Raw genomic sequence first — 23,604 nt, forward strand, 5'->3', positions numbered from 1 at the left:
ATAATAATTAGAATCGATGTGTGCCAGTTTTGTTTGTTACTGAAATCCCAACGACGATTTTATATTATATCAGGTCAGTATTTAAATCATCAATTGGTAGAATAATAGAACTATACAATCCTCCCTCTCCTCTCCTTCACCCAAGACTCAATTTAAAACGTTTTTTCTATCTCTCTCTTTCTGCCTCGCTTTTTTCGTATGCATTTAATCTTGCATTAATGGCATTAATTATACATTGTGTTTCGAATGACATAGTCATCGTTGAACTGGCGTAATTAGCACTCGAAAATAGTGAACAGGGGTCAGAGTTCAATCAAGAATTTAACATCGTTTATTTGAAACTCTTCGAAAACTGTTGCTCGATCCGTGTAATTTTCGAGTGTTTAAACTGAACTCAAAAGCGGACGAGGAATATTCTAAAATCCAAGCGTTTAATTACACATGTTTACTACTATCACGAATGAAAATTCTCTCGTTTATTTCAACCGAAATTATTGCATCTTTTATTATGAAATTTATATTATTCTAATTTTATAGAATTATTTTAATATAATTGAAAGACTCGCAACAACAAATTTTATAATTTTTTATAACATTTTATATGAATATCTAAAATTTTCGAAATTATTTAACATTTGAATTTAATTAGCAATTTTGTAACAATCAAATTGTTATAATAATTACTAATTTTATTACTTGATGAAAATAATATTTAAAAAAGAAAGAAGAAAATTTCGAATTCGAGTTTCGCGGATTTAAAATTCCAATTTCAATCTATTTCTATTTATTATACTGATAAAAAAGATTAACAAAAAAAAATCCCATAGACCTATAACCCTCTTTCGACTTGTAACCTCAAACTTATCAAGAAGAGCAGAAAATCGAAAAAATTTTATATAAAGATTATTATCATTAAAAACATTACCAAGTGAGTACCAGAATCTTGTTAATATTAGCTGCAAAGGTATTCTGTTACGTGGATCAACCTGTATATGCAATATGCAATCCGGTTACGAGAGGCCCCACTCTATACGTCCGGCCTTTAAGCTCGATCATAAAGAGCGACGATAACAAGCTTGCCCCGGCGACGGCTCGAACACGACAGTGTCCCACTGTTACGGCAGGACGGATTCATAAATTTACGCTTCGCGGCTATTTTCTTCGCATATATACGCTTTGTGTGTGGTCCGATAACCTCTCTGGGCCCGACGAATACACGCGATTGCCTATCCCAAATCGCAGCGCTTCTCTTTTCTCTTGCTCGCATATTAACATCATACTGTCCAGGACATTTCGCCACGATAACATCTCGATTATTATAAAACGTCTCGCGAGCGTATATACTAAAACAAGGTATATATGTTTCTTTATCCTAACAGTCGAGAAGAAAAATTCGATTCGATATACGCTTTGCGAACGATATAGGAAATAAAGTGATGAGAAATAGACGCAAGAAGGCGTTTCGGTAGTAGACGTAGAGATCAGATAGAAATCGTAGATTGCTGGCTAAAGATTCAAACATTGAATACGTATTTTTTCTCGCTTTTCTATAGAGCATAAATGGGACTGGATGTTTGTACAGAAACTATTTAATGTGAATTTACAATATATATATATATTTGTGATATACAATATAAAATATTTGTGATTCAACTTTTCGAAATGTGATTTGTGTTTGAACGCACGAGAGAGAATGTTAGGTTAGGATGGCCAACTAATAACGTGAAAATATGATGTAGGAGCAAATTGATGAAAAATAGTGGTGAGTTACGAAATTTTTTCTATAATTTAGAACAAAACATTGAAACTATCGTTAAGAATTAGGTAATTTATAAATTCCTTATCGTTTAGATGAAAATTTCATTTGCTGGAAATTCATTGATTGAAGTATCGAGTAAAGATAAGCGGCATATTGGTACAAACGTTATTATAGTTACGATATAATATATCATAAATCAAATCATGGCGACATCGACCTATGTCAAGTAAAGTTGGAAATTTCAAACCCTTATCTGACCACGATGTGACATTCAATATATAGTTACTTTACATTCGATTGATTGACTTTATTTATCATTTCATCGATCATTAGGTTAGGAAAATTAATAGGTGAAATATTTGATAAAAACTCGCGAAGATTTTGGCCGATTCACGAAGTTAATCACGACGATGGTAATAAACTCGAAAGTATCTTCGAACGACCGTGGATGCAATAAAATGAATTTTTAAGGTTTGGTAGGGTGAAACGCCTGTATGAACATCGGACATGAGCCGTGCATTGCATTGACGTTTATTACGCGGGAACAGTCGCGCGAGCCATGATAGCATAATTAAACAATGCACGGCGAAATCGGGAAAATACGCACCAGCGAGTACGCTATTAAGATCAAATGGATGAAGTTTAGAGAATAATTTATTTGACGGCCATGTTTAATAAAATCCTTAATCGATGGTAATTTTTTTCAAAAATCAACCATTCCAATTTAATAATACATTTCGCTTATTAAATAAAATCCGAATAATAAAAATCCCTTTTCACGAGTTCTAATAGCGAACAAAAATTACCTTCCAATAATATTTTATAAGCTAAATTCTGAATTTAAACAATAATCATAAACAACTTGTTTCTATACATTCTTATTTAATATTAAAAAAAAAATTTAAGCATATTATTTGAAATTTCAAGAATTTACAGAAAACTTTTTCTCTTCTATTCTTTTTCCGATTCGAAAGATGAGAGGCAAATTTTTTCGCTATTAGAAAATAATCATACAACAATTTTCATTCTTTCGTTCCATTTCGATATTTATCGTTAACTCACCGTAGGTGTATAGAAGGGCGCTTGCTCGGCCCCAAGGCTCGGGAAATAGGCGGCCATGCCCTCGGAGGCGGCGGCGGCGGCTGCAGCCGCGTACGGCGCGCTATACATGGAAAGCGCGGCCGTCGGTAGCGCGCCGAGCCGTTGATAACCGCCGATAAGCTCGTATTGGCAGGAGCACACGGTCTGGCCCGTGAGGGGATCCGTGAAGATCGGTCTTCCGGTGTCGCAACATCGCCCCGTCGGCGTTGGACCGCCGGTCGTCGGAGGCGGATGACCCTGCGACGGGCTGACCGACGTGGTTGGACTGCCAGGCGGCCTCACAACCGCGCTGGTCACCGCCATCCTCGCGTTCGACAGGCCGGCAGCTACTCCCAAGGGATGATTCGTGGCAGTGCTCGCTACGCTGACCAACGACGAACCGCCTGCGCTCAGGATCGCGCCGGACACCGGCGAGGTCGAAGAAGACGTCAGCGACGAACTCACTGTCACAGGACACTGGAAAAGTGAGAATATTCGAGATTAATGATCGAAGATGTTTATATCATCGACATATCGGTGGTTTCCTTATTGAAAACGAAAGAAAATATCATTCTGATCCATCTTTGCTGTTTTGCAAAGATTAAGGAAGAAAAAAACATATCAAAATATAAATGATTAAGGAAGAAAGAAAACATATAAAAATATAAATGATTAAAATACGCGATGATCGCGAAAATGTTTTTATGATATTAATTTATCGAATGAGATAATTATCATCGATGATAAAAAGCGTTTATAAGAAAGCGTTTAAAGAAATTATATTTGATAATCGAATTGATTTCATATAAATAGATCGCAAATATTGCGAAATTCGTATTTAATATAATATAGATCATGCGTGATATCCGTTTAAAAAATAATGTATAAAGAAAAGTTTTAGGATACACAGCGTTTGCTCGATACACATTGTAATATCAAACAATAAATATGTTTCTAGATAAAAATATTTCTTAGCTTCGAGAGAAACACAGCGTCTTATTATATTTACCAAACAACAGCCGGTTACGTGATCGATGGCGTACATGCCCGGTGTCTCGAACATTCGTTCTTTACATATCGTAATCTAAACAGGAGATACATTCTTGGCCAAATGATATTTGCATTGCGTTGTATCGGTATCGAGCCATGCTTCGAAAGGGGGAAGAGGACAACTTGCATATCTTAATGAAAACAAGATGTTGTACGCGTCTTTCGACAAAATCGTTTTCGAAAACGAGAAGCTTAAACAACGCGTTACATCGACACTGTTTGCTTGAAAATTCCCGGTGACTCGCTCCTTTCTTTTCCCTCTCTCGCTCTTTCTCTCGGCAAACAACCCTGGACAGGAGAAGTATACACGTTTACGTTACGTGGGTCACCCACTCTCCGTGGATCCCTCTCTTTACCTTTTCTCGCGTTACACGCTAACTGCTCCTCTTTTTCCCGTAATTTTTTATAGTGGGAGGTTAACGTTTACCTCCATCTCTTGACCCATTCGTGGTCAGATTTACGTTCGTCGTTACAACGACAACGACGAATGACCGACCGCGTGTACCAGGTGCGACGAATCGTCGTCTGTCGCGTCGCGCCATGACAGTATTTATGCGTTCTCGCGGATATAAGTTCGGGAGTCATCGAGTATGTTCGGCAATAATCGTTCTTGGGCACAGTGAAGCGAATAATTTCAAATGTTTCGCCTTTCTTTAACGGTTATTCTCTACATCAGTAAAAGTAAAGTCAACATTTCGAGTCTATTAACGAAGAAGATTCTAAAAATTCTATTAACGAAAATGTTTAAAAAATTTTTTCGACATTATCGTACTTACTTTTTGGTTCGTTCACTTTATAGAGAAAATGAAAGAAAAAGATTATTCGATTATTGTTTGACGCGAAAAAATATAGAGATTCGTTAGATCAAACCAATTTCAGAATATGATCGTGTTTGATTTTACGTCTTATTATTAAGATATTACTATAAATACTATTGACCGGCTACGAAATTCGAAAACTTGTAATCGATCATGTTTTCGCGTTTGTAGACACTCGTTCGACACTCCCATACACATCACGTCTCGCTCTTATGACCGTACGCGACTGGGTACACATATAGGGGAGGTATATTAACATAGGAGAAGTTTGCTTTTCGTGGATGCTACTGGTATCACCATCGAAGATTCGCTGACAACGTCGGGAGACTCGGACGTTTTAATCGTCACTCGATCTCGAGCCGTGTTACACGTTCTCCAATTGCACGGATTGCACGCGAAGTGAAGCGGATCGCGAGCTTCCCATTTTGCTGGAGAGATCATTTTCAGTTGCACTCTGCCAGCAACTCGTTAAGAGGGAATTAATGGTCGTTGATCGAAGGGAAAATTGATCGAATCACGTTATGAAATAGTTCACGAGGTAAACTGCGAAAGATATCTCGTTGCAGATCCGGTTGAATTTAAACGTTTCTCGAAACGGACCGCTGGATTTGCTGATACGCGAATCAGATTGCACGGCAAGATTAGAAAGACAGTGTTCTATGTAACCTAGAAATTATTACAAATTATATCAAATGTTCTTGAATTTGGCCAACTTCTCTAAGAAACATGCATTTAATTTATCCAACGTTATCTGAACACAATAATAAACGATGTAACATTTCCATATTAATCGAACAACTTTCTCTCGACAAACGTATACAAAATGTTGCACCGAAAATTGTAATGCAAGTCTAAAAAGTATCTCGTCGAAAAATCGAAAAAAAATTTAAATAAAATTTTCATAATATTCAATATATCAATAATTGAGAAAACAAATTTATATTAAATAAATCGATGTATTTATTCTATCGTATTTCGTCTATATTATTTTAAAAATTATTATTTTATATTTTCCTTCTGTACAGAAGTAGAAGAATCATTTTGTAAAGTATTTATTCAATATAACTTTACGACCGCAACCCATAAATACGAAATTCGAGCTTCTTTATCTTTACGACTCTATAAGAAACGACGGTTAGCGAAAAACGAAAAGTTCGAGAAAGAGCAAACATTTCGAGAAATTTAAAACATATCAATCGTTAAGTTCAAGAATGATTTTTCCACGGTAATATTCAAAGTATATTATTCGTAACGAATAAATACTATATCACGATTTTGCTACATCGTATATACGAAACACACTACCAAACGTATCCACTTAACCCAATATATCCCTAGCGCGCAGTCTCCAGGGAACTTCCGTTAAACACACACCTGCCAACGCGATTGTTTCCGATTTACGAAACAATAAACGCCTCCAGTGGCACGTTCGATGCCGATAATCGGCGACAGCCAACGGTAGAGCAGCTGCGCGAACGAACCACACCCAGAAAGAAAGAGAGATGACGATCATCCCAAAAGGACTTTTCCAACAACAGTGTGAAAAGGCAGAGGAGCAACTGTTAAGTCGAGGCCACGAATGTGACCCCCTCTCTTTCCATTCTCGGGAAGGTAAACCGAAAATCAGGCCCGTGCACATAATACCAGGGGGTCCTCATTAATTCCATATCAAACAGCACGGCTAAATAGATTAGCGGGTTGAGTGGCTTTCGCGCGGCGGAGCCTAAACAAACCCCCGGCGTGTGGAACCGTCCCTATTCGCTCGTTCTCTCCATCCATCCATCCATCCATCCATCGTTTCGAACATATTGCCGAAAGGCAGAGAGAGAGAGAGAGAGAGAGAGAGAGAGAGAGAGAGAGAGAGAGAGAGAAAGCGAGCACTACGAGCGTGCATTGTGTCGAGGACGAAAAACGTGACCCGCCGCGTATTATGGCGTATCGAGAGCGGCGTTAATGCGTGTCCCGGTTACGCTTTTCCGTTTGACGCTTCCAACTGCCTGCCTGGCGGAATAACAACGCGATGATCACGATCCACAGCGCTGGTTTAAATTCGATGTAGACGAATATATATATATATACATACGTATTTGGGATCGCGCTATCCTTCTTTCCTGCCACGTTTCATTTTTTAGTAATTCGCGCGCGCGCACGGATTGTAAGCTAGTCAGGCTTACACCGGTTGATATTTTAATCGCGACCACGATGATCGATCGACACACTGTTTTGCGATTTATTGGATTTATTTATTTGTTCATTGTTCCTCTCTATAATCGATTCGAGAAAATTTCGTTAAAAATCGACGGGAACTGTACAAGAATTTACCGTTAACCGAAACGTTTTATTTCATACAGATATGTTATATTTTTTATTTTCACGAATCTATAAATATTATGATTTCATTTTATTACTAATAACATCCTAACAAAATTTATCCTACTTTCGCATAAATTTCGAATACCTCGACATTTGCACGGACCCTGAAACAACTACGGCTCTCCACACCACACTTCGAAAGACAAGATTCGGTACGTCCCCGTATACAACCGAAGACAGAAGGTCTCAGGAAGAGTGTGCGCCGGGGCGGCAGATATACTGCTATGCAGCCGTTCTCACCAAGAATCGTAAGAATCCTCGGCCAGTCGACGAGGAGAGGATGGAGAGGACGGTATAAGAATGCGCTTCGGGGCTCGGGATCGGGCAAGGGGTTAAACGACGAAGCGTGTTGCCGAGTGTCCACGGCCACGGCCCATAATTCAGTCCTCCACGGTCCTCTACGGAGAAAGAAGAAGCGGCCGCCAGTCCCTGAGTTACTCGACGCGATCGCATCGAAGTGAGTCCCGATGCACCGCGCAACCGTGTGCGCGCAGGACCGCCAACTATATCACACCCAACGTGCCTCGCGTGGACTACGGTTTCGCCTTTGGTTCGTCGCCTTTAAAGTAGCGTTCGAGGTAGCCGCTCTACGGTTGTATCCTTGTCCTCGAGTTCATCGAAGGTTGGCTACCGCGAAGGGCGATAATTATTCGTGCGCCGGGGGATCGATATATCGAGGCATTAGCCCGATAGGATGGCTCGTTTGTTCCACGACGATGCTAATTGCCGGAGCCACGATTCCTTCTCCGGGATTCGCGCAGCTCTAAAGGGAAACGGAAGCTGTGAGAACAGCGTCACGTATCGGGGAAGGGGGATGCATTACGATAGGATTGCTACGCGCAAATGTTCTTGGTACGTTGCTCTGTCTACGTGTTGAGAAAGAATTTTACTATAGGTTGAAAACTGCTAATATTGCTTTAAAATATTTTTAATAGATAGCTTAGAGATGAAATTTTTTATAACAAAATTAAATCGACCGTTAGACGTGATTGATATTTAACTGAAAATTTCAAATTGATAATTGATTTTAGATTTTCTGTTTAATTTTTGTTAAAATTAATGCTATATAAGTTGATAATTCTGATGTTAATTAAAAATTCTAAAAATTCATTAATATATCTATTTTTAGATTAGAATAATTAGAAAAATGATTATGTAAACTGTATATTTTTAACTATTCTGTAATATTATAATCAGAATGAATATCTTTGTGCGTCATTAATTGCTTGTGTTAAATAACTAAAGAAACATAGCTTATTAACTGACTACACTGATAAATAGTTTTTTAAATAGTTTAAAAATAAATTATTACAACGATAAATAAACGTGAAAATAAAATGTATTGAATATAAAAAAAAATTTAAATATCATTGTAACAAACGTTAGTTGTTACTTGTTATTTATACAATAGTTAGTTATGAAATAACATTAGCAATTTTAATTGAATATAATATAAAAAGAAATACAAAAAACATAAATAACTCAATTTTTCTATTTTTATTATTATATTTCTGTTTACATTAATAGAATAATTATTTAACTAATAACAAATATTCGTATCTCATCCCAAGCTATACTATAACTCCTTCGATATATAAAAAGTATCCAATAACACCACTAGAAATTAGCCGTATCGATGTGAAATCGTGCGAAAAGAGTAAAAGAAGGATTCGCGGAAGGCTGAGGAAACATATGACACCTCGTGCGCACGGCTTTGCAGAAAATTCTTCGCGATTCCGTTCATGGGCAAGGCTGGCTTTAACCACGGCACATACCTGCCTCATAGGACCCCTCGAAAAACCTATATATCTCGTATAACTCTCTTTCTCTCTCGAGAGTGGATGATCGATAGACGTCCGATCCCAACTAAGGAAAAAAACTGGAAGTCCTCGGAAACAGTCGTGGTGGAACGAATGGCTCGCTGCGCGATCGAGAGAAACCAGTAAGTGACTTACACTTCTTCGCTTCTTCCCTCGAATCGTGTGTTGCACAGAGAGAGATCAGCCCCCGGTATACACGCGTTTTATGACGCGATTTATATGCACAATGTAACAGTCGCGTCGACGTGGGAACACGGTTACGTCGCGATCTCGTGTCGTTCCTTTCTTCTGCGCGACCCGACAAGAACTGTCCTACTCCCCACCCTTCGTTCTACGTTCCGAGCCGGGAAGAGAAAGATGATCAGGGGCCAAGGGGGAAAGGCACGCGATCGCGATGCTAGAGATTGACCAATGGGTTTTTTTGGTGCTGCTCGCGGTTCGCCTCGCGGCCTGGCTTCGAATTTATTGCGTATCCATATTCAGAGGGACAATCGTTTGCTCTAACGCATTCATCGTCGCTCTCGTGCCGCTTGTTCGTGCTTTTCCGTGAACGAAAGGGAAAAAGAAAGAGGAAAAATACAGGATATTTATTTAATTTACAATTCTCCTTATTTAGTAGAATTGTAATATGTCTAAATATAGAGATAAATGATGAAAGTAATATATTAAATTTGAATAAAAAATAATATTAATTTTAATAATTACAAAGATACGAGTCCCTTGATTTTTTGATAATTCTGTTAAATAATTCTAATATTATTTTATTCTTTAAGACATTTCAGATATTTGAAGTTTTATCTTTTAATTTATTTTTCGCAATAAAAATACTGCGAGGAAATTCGAATCTTATTTTATCTTTGCCAATACGGAGACCGTAGAGAATGATAGCAAAAGACGAAGAGATGCGAATTCAAGCATTTAAAGAAATATATTGATTCGAAATTAAATTACTCGCTTCACTGTGTCCAAGGAAGAAGACTCTGGAGAATTACATCCGATAAAAGTCCAAGAATACATATAACGAATGAATATACGTAATATACACCGATGTACGCGTTTTTTTATCGATTTTTCTCTAAAAAAAAAAATCGTAGCATGAGATGCAATCGTCGCAAGATGAATAAACGCATTTGCGGAAAAAATTCTTAAAAAATCGTGACTAACTGCGCAATCAGTTAAAATAATGTCTCGTAGAAAAAGCCAAAGAGCGAGTATTTGAAGCGGATGGAGAATGTTCCATTGGATCTGTACGAGGATCCACAGGAGCAACGAGGTACGCCGTGTTTCCACGATTTATAGATCCCGAAAAGAGAATCGGTTATCCTGTAGACACAGATGCGCCGCTGTTTGCACACGAAGCATTTGTCACGCGTGTCCTGGGCGAGAGAAAAGGGACCGGTCGAGAGATGATGCCCTCTTTGCAACGAGGCCCAGCCGAGTCAATATTGACCCCAGCCCAGATTGATGGACCTTCTTCGCATGTGTGTTTAGGCCTCACGGCACTCACTTATGTTTCCACCCTGTTCTCGTTAGTCCCTGTTCAGTTCCATTCTATCCTCTATATAGCTAGAATGTTTTATCTAGTACTTTTTCATTTTTTTCGAGATATTTTAAAATGTAGAATGTTCTGTACTTTTTTTTTTTTTTTACGCAGACAGCTTGCTTTTATGCAAAATTAAAATATTCGTATAAATTTTTCAAAAGTCTGGAAACAGTTTAATTTGTTTATCCTAGTAAAAAGACCGTGAAAAAGACTATGAAAAGTTTAAATTTCTCGAACGTTTTAAATTGTTAGACGAAACGTTTTAACTGGAAAGGGCAGTAACTTTAGTTGCTGCAAAATGGCGGATTGTGACTGTGCTAATTTAATTTTGACAATTGTTTGTTTAAAGTTTGGTTAAATTCTAGACCCTTTTATCTAATAATTTAATCATACTATAATAATAAGTATTACAAGTAACAAATTGTACACTTCTTTTCTAAAATATTTTAATTTTAATTTGAAACTTGTTAATTTATTTCTGAAATTTTATATATTTTGTTACCAAAGAAAATTTATTAATAATATTATTTCGATTGCTATATATACGATCGTTTATAATTTAAGACATTTAATTGCACCAAATTTTACAATCGAATAAGAAATCCTTCGCAGAAAATACGATTAAACAATACCCACTTGCACTTCGTTTTACAATAATTTCTAGGAACATTGATACGGCTTTTATATTATTATCAGGAGCGACTTCCGCTCCGCTCCAATGTACAAAGGGAACAGAATGAAAACAAACTACTTGTAATCGAGCGATTCATTGATCGCAAAACGTTTGATCGAGTAACGTAACCGAAATCACGTATATTCTTAGAAATTGATCAAGCCAATTTCGTCGAGAGAAATATTAAAAAATAGGCTATATTCGTGGCGGAAGTTTTTATTTTTATCGAAGACGCGAAGTAGAAACAAATAATCGATACAAGTCGTGAGTAATGAAAAATAATTTTCTTTCCTGAAAAAACACAAAACAAGAAATAGTTAAATACCTATATTATATTTTGATTTTATAGAAAATCGTCTTATGAAAGAAAAATATTTTGTTATAAACCAATAATATTAATATTTCGGCAATTTTGAAATTATAAATAGCAATAAATAATTTGATGGAATTTATTTTTTCGTATAAAATTAATAAATAATTACGAAACAACGCGTATTAGAAAACACGTAAAAACATTATCTATAAAAAAAATTAATTATCAATTTAATTATCAAAATATCAATAATATATGTATTAAAAAAAGCACGATGATTTCGAGTTAAATTCCCAAATTCGAATATTTTCACGTATTTTCCATAGCATTAAAGGCAAAAGCTTAGAGGAATCCCAAGGGAACCGCACCATTCGAAAAAGGTAGGAAAGCCAAGATCTAGGGCCTCGAATGTAAACGAAATCTGATAAACCGTGAAATCGTTCGTTCTCACGGGGTTTCTCCATGATACCGCTCGGTATCTGGCTAAATTAATTCGCTCCTCCTTACTAATCGTTATACTCTCCTTCACACTCGCGACGCGGCGGTCGGAATCGCATTATCTCGATTTAGGATCTTTAGAAAGGGTTGCGCGAACGAAACGGGAACGCACAATCGGATCTGAAGAAATTTTGTTTGAAATTAAAATAAGAAATTATAAATATTTCGAGATTTTCAATGCTAGAACTATAATATTATACACAGAAATTAAAATACTTTTATGAAAATAATTAGACACATGTAATAACTTTTCTATCTGTCAATAATAAAAATTTGAAACTAAATCCAACTTGATTTGGTAATTTTAAATTGATTTAAAAGAAAGAATTAATTTGTATTATTATTTTTATGATAACTTATGAAATTACATTGTTTATTCGCAATTGTCACAATCGTTCTGAATCAATGGCATCACAAATTGGATAACTAATGGGCAGAAGAAATTAATGGCGCGCGATTTCAAATACGATAAATAATTATTATATTTGAAATATTATATTTGAAATTTAATATTTTAATATATAATAATATCATTTAAATGTTCTTAGATCTGGGTGCAATTATTATTCAAGAATTGAAGGAGCTTTGTGCACGCGTTTCGACAAAAGGGTTTAGTCTCTCGCCGCAGGATCGGCCATCCGACACCCAAGTTTCGCCGTAAAGCGATTAAAGGCGTGAGTGGCGTTATCGGGAGAGAACCCGCGACGATACAATGGCGCATCCGGCGTCATTTGCTAACACTGTCACTTGAACGATAAAGGTATACGTCTGTCTTCTACGCATTGTCGCGCGATACTTTCGTCCTCGTTGGCACGATCGTATTCCTCCTAAGACTGTATTATACCCTATAGACCCTACGCGCCTGATCTCTATTTATTAAACATACACATATACCGGCTCTTATCGCGAGGAAAAGAGTTACTTTGTAATCTCGAAGCAACGTGTTAGATGTTGCGCCGAGAGAAACAAAACTCGAGACACGGTCTTCCTGAGACCAGTCGGGACGCGATCTGTTTTTTCTCATTCCTTCGATGATCAAACCGCTTACATAGATATCTAAATGTAATTTGATAAGGAACTCTTTATTTTTTACTTTATTTGGCTGTGTGGTCTAGGTGTAGTCAAGAAAGATACTGAAGTTAGATTAGGGATAGCGTTACGTATTTATTAATGATATTCATCGTGGTTTCTTAATACATTGTTAAGCGATATTTGTTCTGTGTTGATAATAGAACAAAATAAAATATAATCGGCTCTCGTATAACGTTCCAAGAACGGATTCAATTGATTTGTCTCAATAAAGAGGTTCTTGAACTACATATGTTATTTTTTCGATCGATTCTGAATCATTAAAAATAATAAATGATTTCTTAAAATGCATTTTCTTTTTCTATTCTATTATATAATTTTGACAGAAAAAATATTTTTGTTTATAGACAGTAACAAAAATGATCCAGGATCGAAGATTAATAATCGATAAAAAAAAATTCCTTTCTTACCGCTAAGAAAATTTGATTCATAAAAGATCTTGAGATGATGAAAAATCAGTAAAATTCGCCTCGAAGAAATCGTAACTTCCCATTACCATTACACTTCGAGAACATTTTTCACCTTTCGAATAAAATCGAAACACCGCACCAAAAGAGAAACATAATCCTTACCTAAACGTCTCTAAACAACATCAATTACCAGAAAATCTATTTCCCTCTCGAAAGCAAGTTTCGCGTAGTCCAACCTAACAACACGTAACCGTTTCCTCTGCTGTACAAGCTCCTATATCTCGAAAAAAAAGAAAAAAAGAAAAATTCGTTCTAACACGAATTGGATCTAGCACGGCAATGTCCGCGTTACCGGCTAAGGGTTAAACGATCTCGGAATTCAGAGAGACAGACGGGGAAACCGCTTGAACAGGAAAGTCACGGGACACCGAATTCGTAATGGTTCGTTTACAAGCGGCCTCGCGGAATTTATTGCATCGCCGCGTGAACATACACAACACATACACAAAGATCGTTGCCCGCGAACCAATGATTTATACCGTGAGAAAGATTAGGCATTCGCGGTTGAACCCTTCTCGTTTCACCACTACTGTTACACATGCGCACGCGCGTGCGCATGCGCGGAAAACGTGTGCTCACGTCTTTGCGCGGATAAAACAGTGAACGACTCCCGTAACGACAATTTCAATAAATTATCCCGCGGTACGCGACCGATCAGAGATCGCCGTCTCGCCTTTCTTCGAACATCGATTACATGCCGATCTCTTACCCGGAGCGCGTTCTCTCTCTTCGGATGAATCCCCTCGAGCGACGAAAATGCATACAGCAACGTCTCTCCGCGTAAAAACTGATCGAATATCCTCGCGAAAGGATCACCATTGTTCGTGAGACAGCGTTCTTAGAGAGACATCTGGTGGTAAATTTTGACAAGATCTGCACTCTAGTAGAGGCGTTTCTTTATAGGTGGTTCTTGCGGCGTATACGAATGGATTAGTTTAGATCAATCAGTTGATGATAGTTTTTGTTTTTCAAGAGATAAATATCGGGATCGGTGAAGTGTGAGTGGTTTTAGGTATTGACGAACTCTTTGGGAGAAGGGGTTTCCATATCCGGGAATCATTAAGTTGTCAAGAGTCTATTCTTCACAAGAGAGGTTCGTAAATCGAGTTAATCTTCACGAAGTGAAGACATTTTCTAGATTAAAAACACACAGTTTGGAATAATCTCTTTTTCTATTCAACGATTTCTTTGTGACTCGAAATTTCCTCGAATCTCTTAATTGCTATACGAATATACCGTATTCAATGATTTTTTTTATACTGATACAATTTATTCCAATTATAAAGAGATAAAGAAAGTACGAGGCATGTATGACATCGTTGGAACGTGCGCTCGAGAACCGCGAAAGGTTTGCTTCTCGACCTCTTATCTACCGATTCTACGTAGCAGAATCGAAGCGGAAGAGAGAGCAGGTTTCATAAGACTAATCGCGAACGATAATGACCGGATGATTTATCGACGGCGACAATTGGACCGCTATATGTCGAAATGTAATCGGACCGCCGGAAGTCTCAAGAGCATGGTGACCGTCAACCAGCAACAATGTTTCTGTCATAATGTTGTGCGCACGGCTCCTTGTACGCGTTCCACGCATGTTAACTTTACATCGCGCAAGGGGGACAAGAAAGGGGAGGTTGATAGTTAGAAATATGGTTGAATGGATTCGAAGAAAGAAACGACTAAGAAAAGAGATAGAAGAAGAAGCAAAAAACAAGAAAGAACTTAACCAAGATTTGTTTAGGGGGAAGAGGGGAGAATTTTAAACTAAAACAAATTTTAATTTTATTTTTCATATACATTAATATTTGAATAAGATTAAAAAAAATTTAGATCAAAAAAACTAATCATTTTTGATCTTTGACGAGTTTTTTAACACTTTTTAGAGATACATTTGCAAGATCGTACAAAATACCATCAGGAAAGCAAGTGCCCCACTTGTGCTGCGTAGGCTACGGTCATGGCGAGAGGAATTAAAAAAAAAAAGTACAGGAAAAAAGAGAGAGAGAGAAAAAAAAAATCGAGTGCAAAATGCAGCGAGAAAGCGTGCACTCGAGTGAATGAATAGAAGACACCGGTGAAACGGAGAGAGAAAGGAGGGCAGAAGTGGGCGAGAGGAAGAAGGTAACAACGATCGGAAGGAACAAGAGACCGAAGCAGAAAGAAAAGAACGGAACGCGAGCATGCGAGAGTGAATGAATGCAACGTGGCGGAGGCAGGAGGACGAGGAAAAAAGAAGTGAAAAAGAGCAAGAAAGAAGGAGAGAAAGAACAAGTGCAAGAGAGTGAGGGCGGAGGATCTGAGTCAGCTCGATTGGATCGAGTAGCGCCGAGTCAGCGAGCGAAACAGCGCTAACTGCCGGGCGCAAACTACTACCGGAGATCGTATCTATATAGCGACGTATCGTGCCGCGGTGCATCGCGCTGCCAACTTGCAATAATATGGCCATTCATAATTTTTACGCGAGCAAGCGTCATTGAGGAATTCTGGTTTGCTCGTAGCGCATTCCTGGTTGAAAGGTGTTGGAAACGCGGCCGAATTTTCTTTCCCTCTGCCCACCACACTTGCGCGCCGCAGATCGCGCAATTCCGCGAATTCCAAGGCGGATGGAGACTCATGATTCGACTGGTCGAGGGAGGGCGGTCACGAGGGGCGGCCACGAAGGTAATTTCGTGGCGAGCTTGCGCTATAATCGCGCTCGACGCGGACGGGCCGCCTTTTTGCGGTTTCGAACGCGGGACACCGCCGTATCGAAGACAACGTTGCTATGCTTGGAGAGAGGTATGAGAGAAAGTTTATGAAATTTTAGTAGAAGCTGATAAAAACGGATAAAGACTTTTTTTACAAGGAAAATATATAACATTATAAATTATGTATTAATTTTTATATTGATAACTAATTTGAAACTCGAATTTTAAATTCAAATTCGAAATTCTGCAATTTTCGAAACTAAAATAGAGAATATTTAAGTAATTTTTTATTTTCTTTTTTAAATAATAATAATAATAATAATAATCATGTTTTTGCGAAATAAACCTAAAATTTACACATAAAGTGAATCAATTATCATTGATTAATGAATTATTTTTATCTGAGTTTCGAAAATTTTATCGTTAATATTTTTAATTTTTGAACTATACACATATTAAAAATAATTGTACAAGTGGAACATATGTTCAAATTTGATATACAAAAACTAAATAAAGATCGAAAAAATAAATGTGTAAAGAGTGATTCACGATTATATATCGAATTCTATACACATAAAACTACCTTTAATTTAATATTTATATAACAGTGTATACAGAAATTCTACCTTGGTAGCAAGATAACCTTTCTTTTCAATTTCTTTTTCTTTCCTTCGATTATAATATCGCTTACAAGATAAGTAACTGATAATTAATCACAAGTTATCCAAAATGATTTCAATTTAATGTCAAAGCTGTCCGCGATATTAATATGTATTAATATATATTTACTTATATACTCGTTCGATTACAGATTTCTTGATTTTGTTTCTTACGATACGTCGACACTTTATTTCTCTCGAGACGAAATTCCAAAAATACACGTTAGATTACAAAAGAAAGAGAATACGAAGCAGTGGAAGGATCGTTATTTCAATTAGATTGAGTGACGCAGATTAGCGATATGAATTCGCCGCGTTCTAAATTTAATATACACGTCCGTCGTCGCTATGGTATCTTCATTCTTCGAGGGTGCGGCTCTGAATTTTTCGGGCCAAAATTAAAGCTCGTTGCCACACCGAGGACATTCCTTGATTCCTCTTCCCCTGTAAATACGTTACACTCGTGCGAAAACCGATATGTTCATTGTCGTGAGTCTTTTTTAACATTTTTAAATATTTCGAAATAAATTTCACTCTGATTCATCGAACAATAATTAATTATTTTTTAAAACATATTTTTTTTTTTAGTATCTTTTTTAACTTTGGAAAAGTTAAACTCTTTAAACTCTCGAAAGGCAGATGATAGGTCCATTTTTGATCCAAAACGGAAATTCCCTCGCTAATGTCATAAAACAAATCGGTGGTCACTTTTGACCCACGGAACGGAATTTCTCCTGTTTAGGTCATGAAGAAACAAATTGGCAGTGCTCGGGCTATTTCGATCCGTGATAAAAAATTTTTCTCGTTCAAAAAAAAAAAAAAGAAAAAAAAAAGAAAAATCGGCGAGCGTCGGGTCGCTTTTAACCCACATACGTCCCTCCATTATCTCTTTACAAAATATAATGTATTTAACAATAAACAGTAAAATAGCGTCGCGTCGTAAAATTCGATACCCGCCGGCGGAAAATTAACGATCATATAATAACGTATCTATAAATTTTATTAGAGAAATTATTTCTGTTTACGTATATAATAACACGGATCAGAAATGACCCACAGGGTCGGTGTTGGTTTGAATGAGAGAAATCTAATCGAAACGATGATGCAAGAAATAGGGATACCAGAAAGACTTCTGCCGTGATGAAGAAATAAAAGTCGAACGTTTCTTGTACAACCAGTTAGAAATTAAGAAAGTGGTATAAGCATACCTGAACGCGGTTTACGATTATTAATGATAAAATTTACACGTTTCACGTGTCGTATTTATCACCGCCAATTTCTCCGACGACTCATTACATCATCGACACCAGTGCAAATGTCAACCGACTCCGGTACAGCTACAATAATAGAGGCGTACGATTAACTCATTTATCGGGCCAAACGCACAGCGGAAAAAAAAGAAAAAAAAATGATAAAGAAACTTGGATAAATCGTACATACTATGTACACGATCGAGTAACTGAACTTTACGAACGATGGAAATAATCAGCTTATCATTGATTTTTAGTCAGGTTGTGACATAATTACGATAAGAAGTGTCGCGCACACGCATTTCGAGAAAGTAATGTCCGATGATTCAACTACCATCTTCTATTTCTCTTTGTTTTATTTCATAAAAATTGAAACGCTACAGTTAAGTTTACGATTGAATTACTACAATCTATATAGCGGTGGCGTAACAAATGATGTGTGTAGAGTAGAGGCGATTGATTAACGTGTAAAAGATGACGAGGAAATGGGAATTCGAAAGAAAAATATGTCAACGATAAAACGACAACCGTGACTAAAGTGCTTGCTTGTTTGTAACTCTGTTTTATAAGTGGAATAATATTCATAGATAATAGGCCATTAATTTTTATCGGCACTTAAACAATATGTGATACGCGAACGATTCCACTGTCTGCCTCATTGCTTGCATGAAGAATTGCTACCTTTCAAACGTGTTGTATTTTATACAAGGTACTCGGTTCCAGCTCATTACACGTGAACATTTTCGCGCAGAATAGAAGATCAATAACGTTGTCTTTAAAAATTTAGAAAACATATTTTAAAACTTAGTTCTTATTTCGAGAGAAGTATAAAAATTATAATATAAATGTTATGAAAAAAAAAAAAAAAAAAATTTCAAGAAAATGACAGAAAAAGGAACTTTCGAATTATCGTTTTATTTCGTTCTTTCAATAATTTTTCTTATTAGAAAAATGCAAAGAGTAAAAATCGTGTAATTAGAGATAATAAAAAAAAAGAATGTTCGAATCGCCATTTCGAAGATCCATTATGGCCATACAATGGCGAGGATATGGTAACAAAAAGCTCGTTGATGGTAAGACGAGATAATTATTCTAGCCCGGCGCAAGCTCTTCGATCATTTCGGAACGTTGCTTTAGGCGTGGCAACACATGTTCTCAGCTCGGCGCTATGCACAGTGCATAGGTATGCAACGTATACCTATATGCAACATGTCAGGACACGTGGTACCGAATCTCTCAGGCTTGCCAACGGCTATCCATTTTCGCTACGAACAAGATCCCACGCTACAAATTATCCCTTGCGGTCACGGAACCGAAATGAATCGGTGCAACGACTAATTATGCTTTCAACTCGTCAGAATTTTCATAGGTAATCCATTTGAATTGATATAATCGGGAAACAAGTAATAAGTTGGAAAATTATAAACGTGTAATACATCACACATGCCATATATTGAAATTTGTAGGATATGATTTTATGACAGCACCATCTTTGAATTTTAAATTTTATACTTTGCAATTTGAAAATTAATTTAAATCTCAATTTCTAAAAAGTCATTAACATTTTTTTTTTCCTAATGAAGATACATATTACATTTGATTTAAATAATCGAGATCAAATTTAAATTTGAATAGTTATATTAAGAAATCTTTTGCATGACGTTCGAAATTTGAGCGTCATATTACAAAATAAAATTTCAATTTTATTACATTTTTGCTAGTTAATTAATTTTGTAAATTTATATATTACATTAATATCGTATATATAAAGAAAGTGAAGAGATTGAAAATATATTGAATGTAATTTCATTAATAGCCTCTTCCAATGAAATCAAGCAACGATCGTAATTCGGGGGAACGAAGAAAGCAACTTCCTTGACTGCTCGTAAAAGCGCATCCGCAAACAGCAGGGACGATATCCGCTTTCGCGGTGAATAGTCAACAGCATAAACGATTCATTCGCTGGTTAGCCTGGCATATGCGAAGTCACACACGGGAAGAGAACAGATAGACACAAATAGGTGAGGCTTTTGACCGTTGAATACATTTGACTTTCAAACGGTTGAAATTATATCCGGATTCATATATCTACAGACCTGAAATACAACGACCATAGTTTCTCGAATCGTGTACTCTGAATGCTGAAATATATGTGCACTTGTCACGAATATTTCAATATCATGTTTTGTTTTTCCAATCATTGTAAGATTTTTCTCTTGCAAGACAAAATTTTATTAGAAACTGATGTAAAATTTTTTGATAATCATACTTTATATATTACAATAAAAAATAATGTAAATAATAAAAATTTTATAAAAATACCTAAATAAATATTATAGCACAAAACGACACGAAATAACGAATTTTTATACGACAATTTTCAAATATATTAAAATTAATATAATATTAAAATAAAATATTAGAATTTTTACTAATTTGTGATACTTTTATGATAATGATTAAGTAATGTCGACGATAGATAATGAACTACATATAATGAATAACATAATGCGAATAATTAAAAGAATTCATAAATATGTTTTACGACCAGTCTAATAATTTTATCTGTTAAAACACTATCATATAGTTCAATAATTTTAAATATTATTTGAAATTTTAAAAAAAATCCTCGAATCGTATTAACAACGAAGTAACAAAGTTCCTACATGACATGATCGATTTCACTTATATTGCTTGATATCATCGAAAGATATCGATTTAAAGATGTATCCTTTAAAGATGATCACGTTAATCGTATCACTCGATTATATTAAAAAAATGGTAGATAGAATTTAGAGTTGAAAAAACGAATTAACACGAAATGACGAGGACTCACCTGTAGATTTGGCGATCCTCGAAAAGAGAACTGTGACATGTTGTGTCGGCCACTCAGGGCCGTGATGGTCGGGCGCCGCTACGCGATCATCCTTCCAGACCGTAGCATCTGTTGCAGTGTCACCAAGTCACTCGGAACAAGTATCAGATCACTTTTGTTTTTTCTTCTCTTTTTAATTTTATTTTTTCACCACGTAACACGACGAGAAAGATAAAATCGTGCGGATATAATTGCCGGTCGGAAAACCAGAGCAAGTCACTAAATGGCAAAACAACGTAAAAAAAAATGGCAAAAAATTTTTCACTGTAAAACTCACGCCTGTTTTATTGCACTGTCTAGTACCCGACTCTACTTGATTCTGAAGGCGGTCTCCGGTCGTATATACACTTGCACTGTCACAAACGCAGGCACTGTGAGAAGCAGGGACCAGTTTTCCGATCTTCGACCACAATGCAGTTATAAAGATGACACTGTCGGTTTCGGGATTTCACGATCAACACAGACCGATGACAACTATAAGTCAACAGGAACAGTTCACACTAATCACTAGAGATCGAAAAACAAAGATTGTAGATTTGTCCAGATGATAAAAATGATATGACACAAGTCGAAATTGATAAATCATAAATTAATAACGGTAGAAATACAATTAACGCGTTACTTAAATATAAGTATTATATGCACCGGTGGATGATTCGTTCATGTAACTCACGCCGTTGATCCGATCGACGCGCCAGCTATGATCGGTCGCGACTATCCTCCGAATCGTCGTTTCTTTTCGACGGAATCCAGACCTCCGCTCAGCGGTTAGGAAGGCGGAGGTACATAAGTACGAGTGCGAAGAAGAAAGCGCGATATAGAGAGAGAGGAAATGAGAAAGCGAGACGAAATAGAGGGAGGAGCGAGCGAGAGGAAACGCTAGAGGGACGGACAAGAGGCGAAACGAGAGATAGAGAGGGAGAGAGTGGTAGATCGAGAACTCGAGCGATGGTGACGAAGAGACTCGTGAAAAAGGAAAGGCGAGGATCGACTTGTTCGCGCACACCGATCTCCTTTTTTTTCCTTCCTTGCTTGTAAAATCCGTCTACACGTTGAATTGCTTTACACCCCGTGAAATCACGACATAGGGAGACTCGTATTCGTTTTTGTTATTTTTTTTATAATTAAAATTGAAAATTGATCGATATGAATTTTTTTAACTCACAAATTATATCACCAAATCTATATACGCGCACTCTAAACAAATAGTAACTACAAACTGGCGCGAGTCACATGTGTATAACGCCTCGGCACTTTTGTCTTCACCTCTGCATGATTCGCGTGCGTGTGCGTCCACATGTATGTGTATGTTTTCACTCGTGTTTAGAGGGGGTACAAGGAGGGCGCGTGTCCATGCGACGAGTCTTCCCTCTCTACTTTCGAACTTGGCGGAAACTTCTTTCGCGCGCGCTTACGGAATAATTATTCGATCGAATAAGTATTTCAATTATCCGTCTAATATGATTCACACGCGCACTTTTGTAAATCGTCACTTATATCCGATTTTGATCGGATAATCACCAATAAAGATATATAAGAGATGGTAAATCCAACAGTAGGTTATAAGTAACGCGTTCGTCGAAGGTCCGGATAACGCGATCCAAATCCGTAAGTTCTGGTATCCTCGTTCCTCGAGATGACGGTTGATCGGTGTAGGAGGAGGCGGCGGTACAGTGACGGTGGCGCTGGCGATAACGATGGTAGTGTGCCGATGGTGGTGGTGGTAGTGACGAGAAACGGTCGGCTCGACAGTGGTGGTGGCAGAGTCGTCGCCGTAGTTCTTTTCCTTCCATGGAAAGGGGGACGATTTTTGCGAGATGGTTTGCCCTCGGTGAGACGGGTGGGAGGGTCCAGGCCGGCACGCCGCGCAGTGTGGTGGGGGAGCCTGGTGCCACCTCTGCTGGTGGCTGATGATGCCACTACCGGCACCTCGTACCCACGCGAATTCGTACCGCACTCTACTAGTAGGCCGAGTGTTCTGTGTATACTTCTCTTCTCTCGAGTCAGGTCGGCATCTTCGTAGATCGGGCACGGAGCCGTACACCAGCGGTTAGCGTCGGCAAACGCGACAATAAAATATGGTGAGTCGCCCGTGGGGCCAGCTAACGCGCTCCCAGCCTACCCCCTCTCACTCCGATTCCCGTTCTTCCCTCTCTTTCTCTCCTTTTCCTCTTTCTGTTTCTCCGTCTCTCTCTTTCACGACACGTTCCAATCTCTTCTTCTCCCTCGTCCGTACGCTCCTCGTCCCTCGTGACGCCCCACCGTCGCCGCTTTCTTCCCTCTTCGTTCGGCTTTCGTTTTGTGGAGGGGATGGGTGCTCGAGCCAGAGGGGGCGCAACCGGCCGAGATGCTGCCGTTGCCACCGTGTTCGGCTCTGGTGGGGTCAAGGGAGAGGTAGGTTGCGTTAGGAGGGGCGAGAAGAGGAGGCAGAAACTACACGACAATTTTAGTTCGATAGATCCTGAAGTTTAGCCTCGGCGGCGCTGCTTTACTTGCCGCTGACTTCTTCCCGGTAGTTTGTTCGCTCTCCCCCGTTGTCCCCTCCCTGCCGTTGCTGTTCGCTTCTCCACCTCTTTCTTGGACACGACCGCACACTCTGACGGTTCCCCACCACCGCGGTGTTCCCACTCTCTTTCTTTCTCTTTCT

At 37.8% G+C, this 23,604-nt stretch overlaps 1 protein-coding gene across 2 annotated transcripts in view; it reads right to left on the reverse strand.

Annotated features, from left to right (window-relative positions):
- Positions 1-23,089, reverse strand: part of LOC122710722 (iroquois-class homeodomain protein IRX-6) — a 37,689-nt gene extending 14,600 nt beyond the window's left edge. Inside the window, exons 1-3 of one of the 2 annotated variants that reach the window (XM_043928766.1) lie at positions 21,603-23,089; positions 20,919-21,464; positions 2,822-3,316 (exon numbers count right to left, since the gene is read on the reverse strand). In XM_043928766.1, the coding sequence (XP_043784701.1) occupies positions 2,822-3,316; positions 20,919-20,957 (534 nt within the window). In that variant the 5' untranslated portion in view covers positions 20,958-21,464; positions 21,603-23,089. Of the gene's footprint in view, positions 1-2,821; positions 3,317-20,918 lie in introns of both variants that reach the window. The other variant, XM_043928765.1, reaches the window with a different exon arrangement.
- Between the last annotated feature and the right edge of the window lie 515 nt (positions 23,090-23,604).

The sequence above is a fragment of the Apis laboriosa genome, unplaced genomic scaffold (genome assembly GCF_014066325.1).
Source record: "Apis laboriosa isolate Shangri-la unplaced genomic scaffold, ASM1406632v1 scaffold14_cov150, whole genome shotgun sequence".
NCBI classification, from domain to species: domain Eukaryota; kingdom Metazoa; phylum Arthropoda; class Insecta; order Hymenoptera; family Apidae; genus Apis; species Apis laboriosa.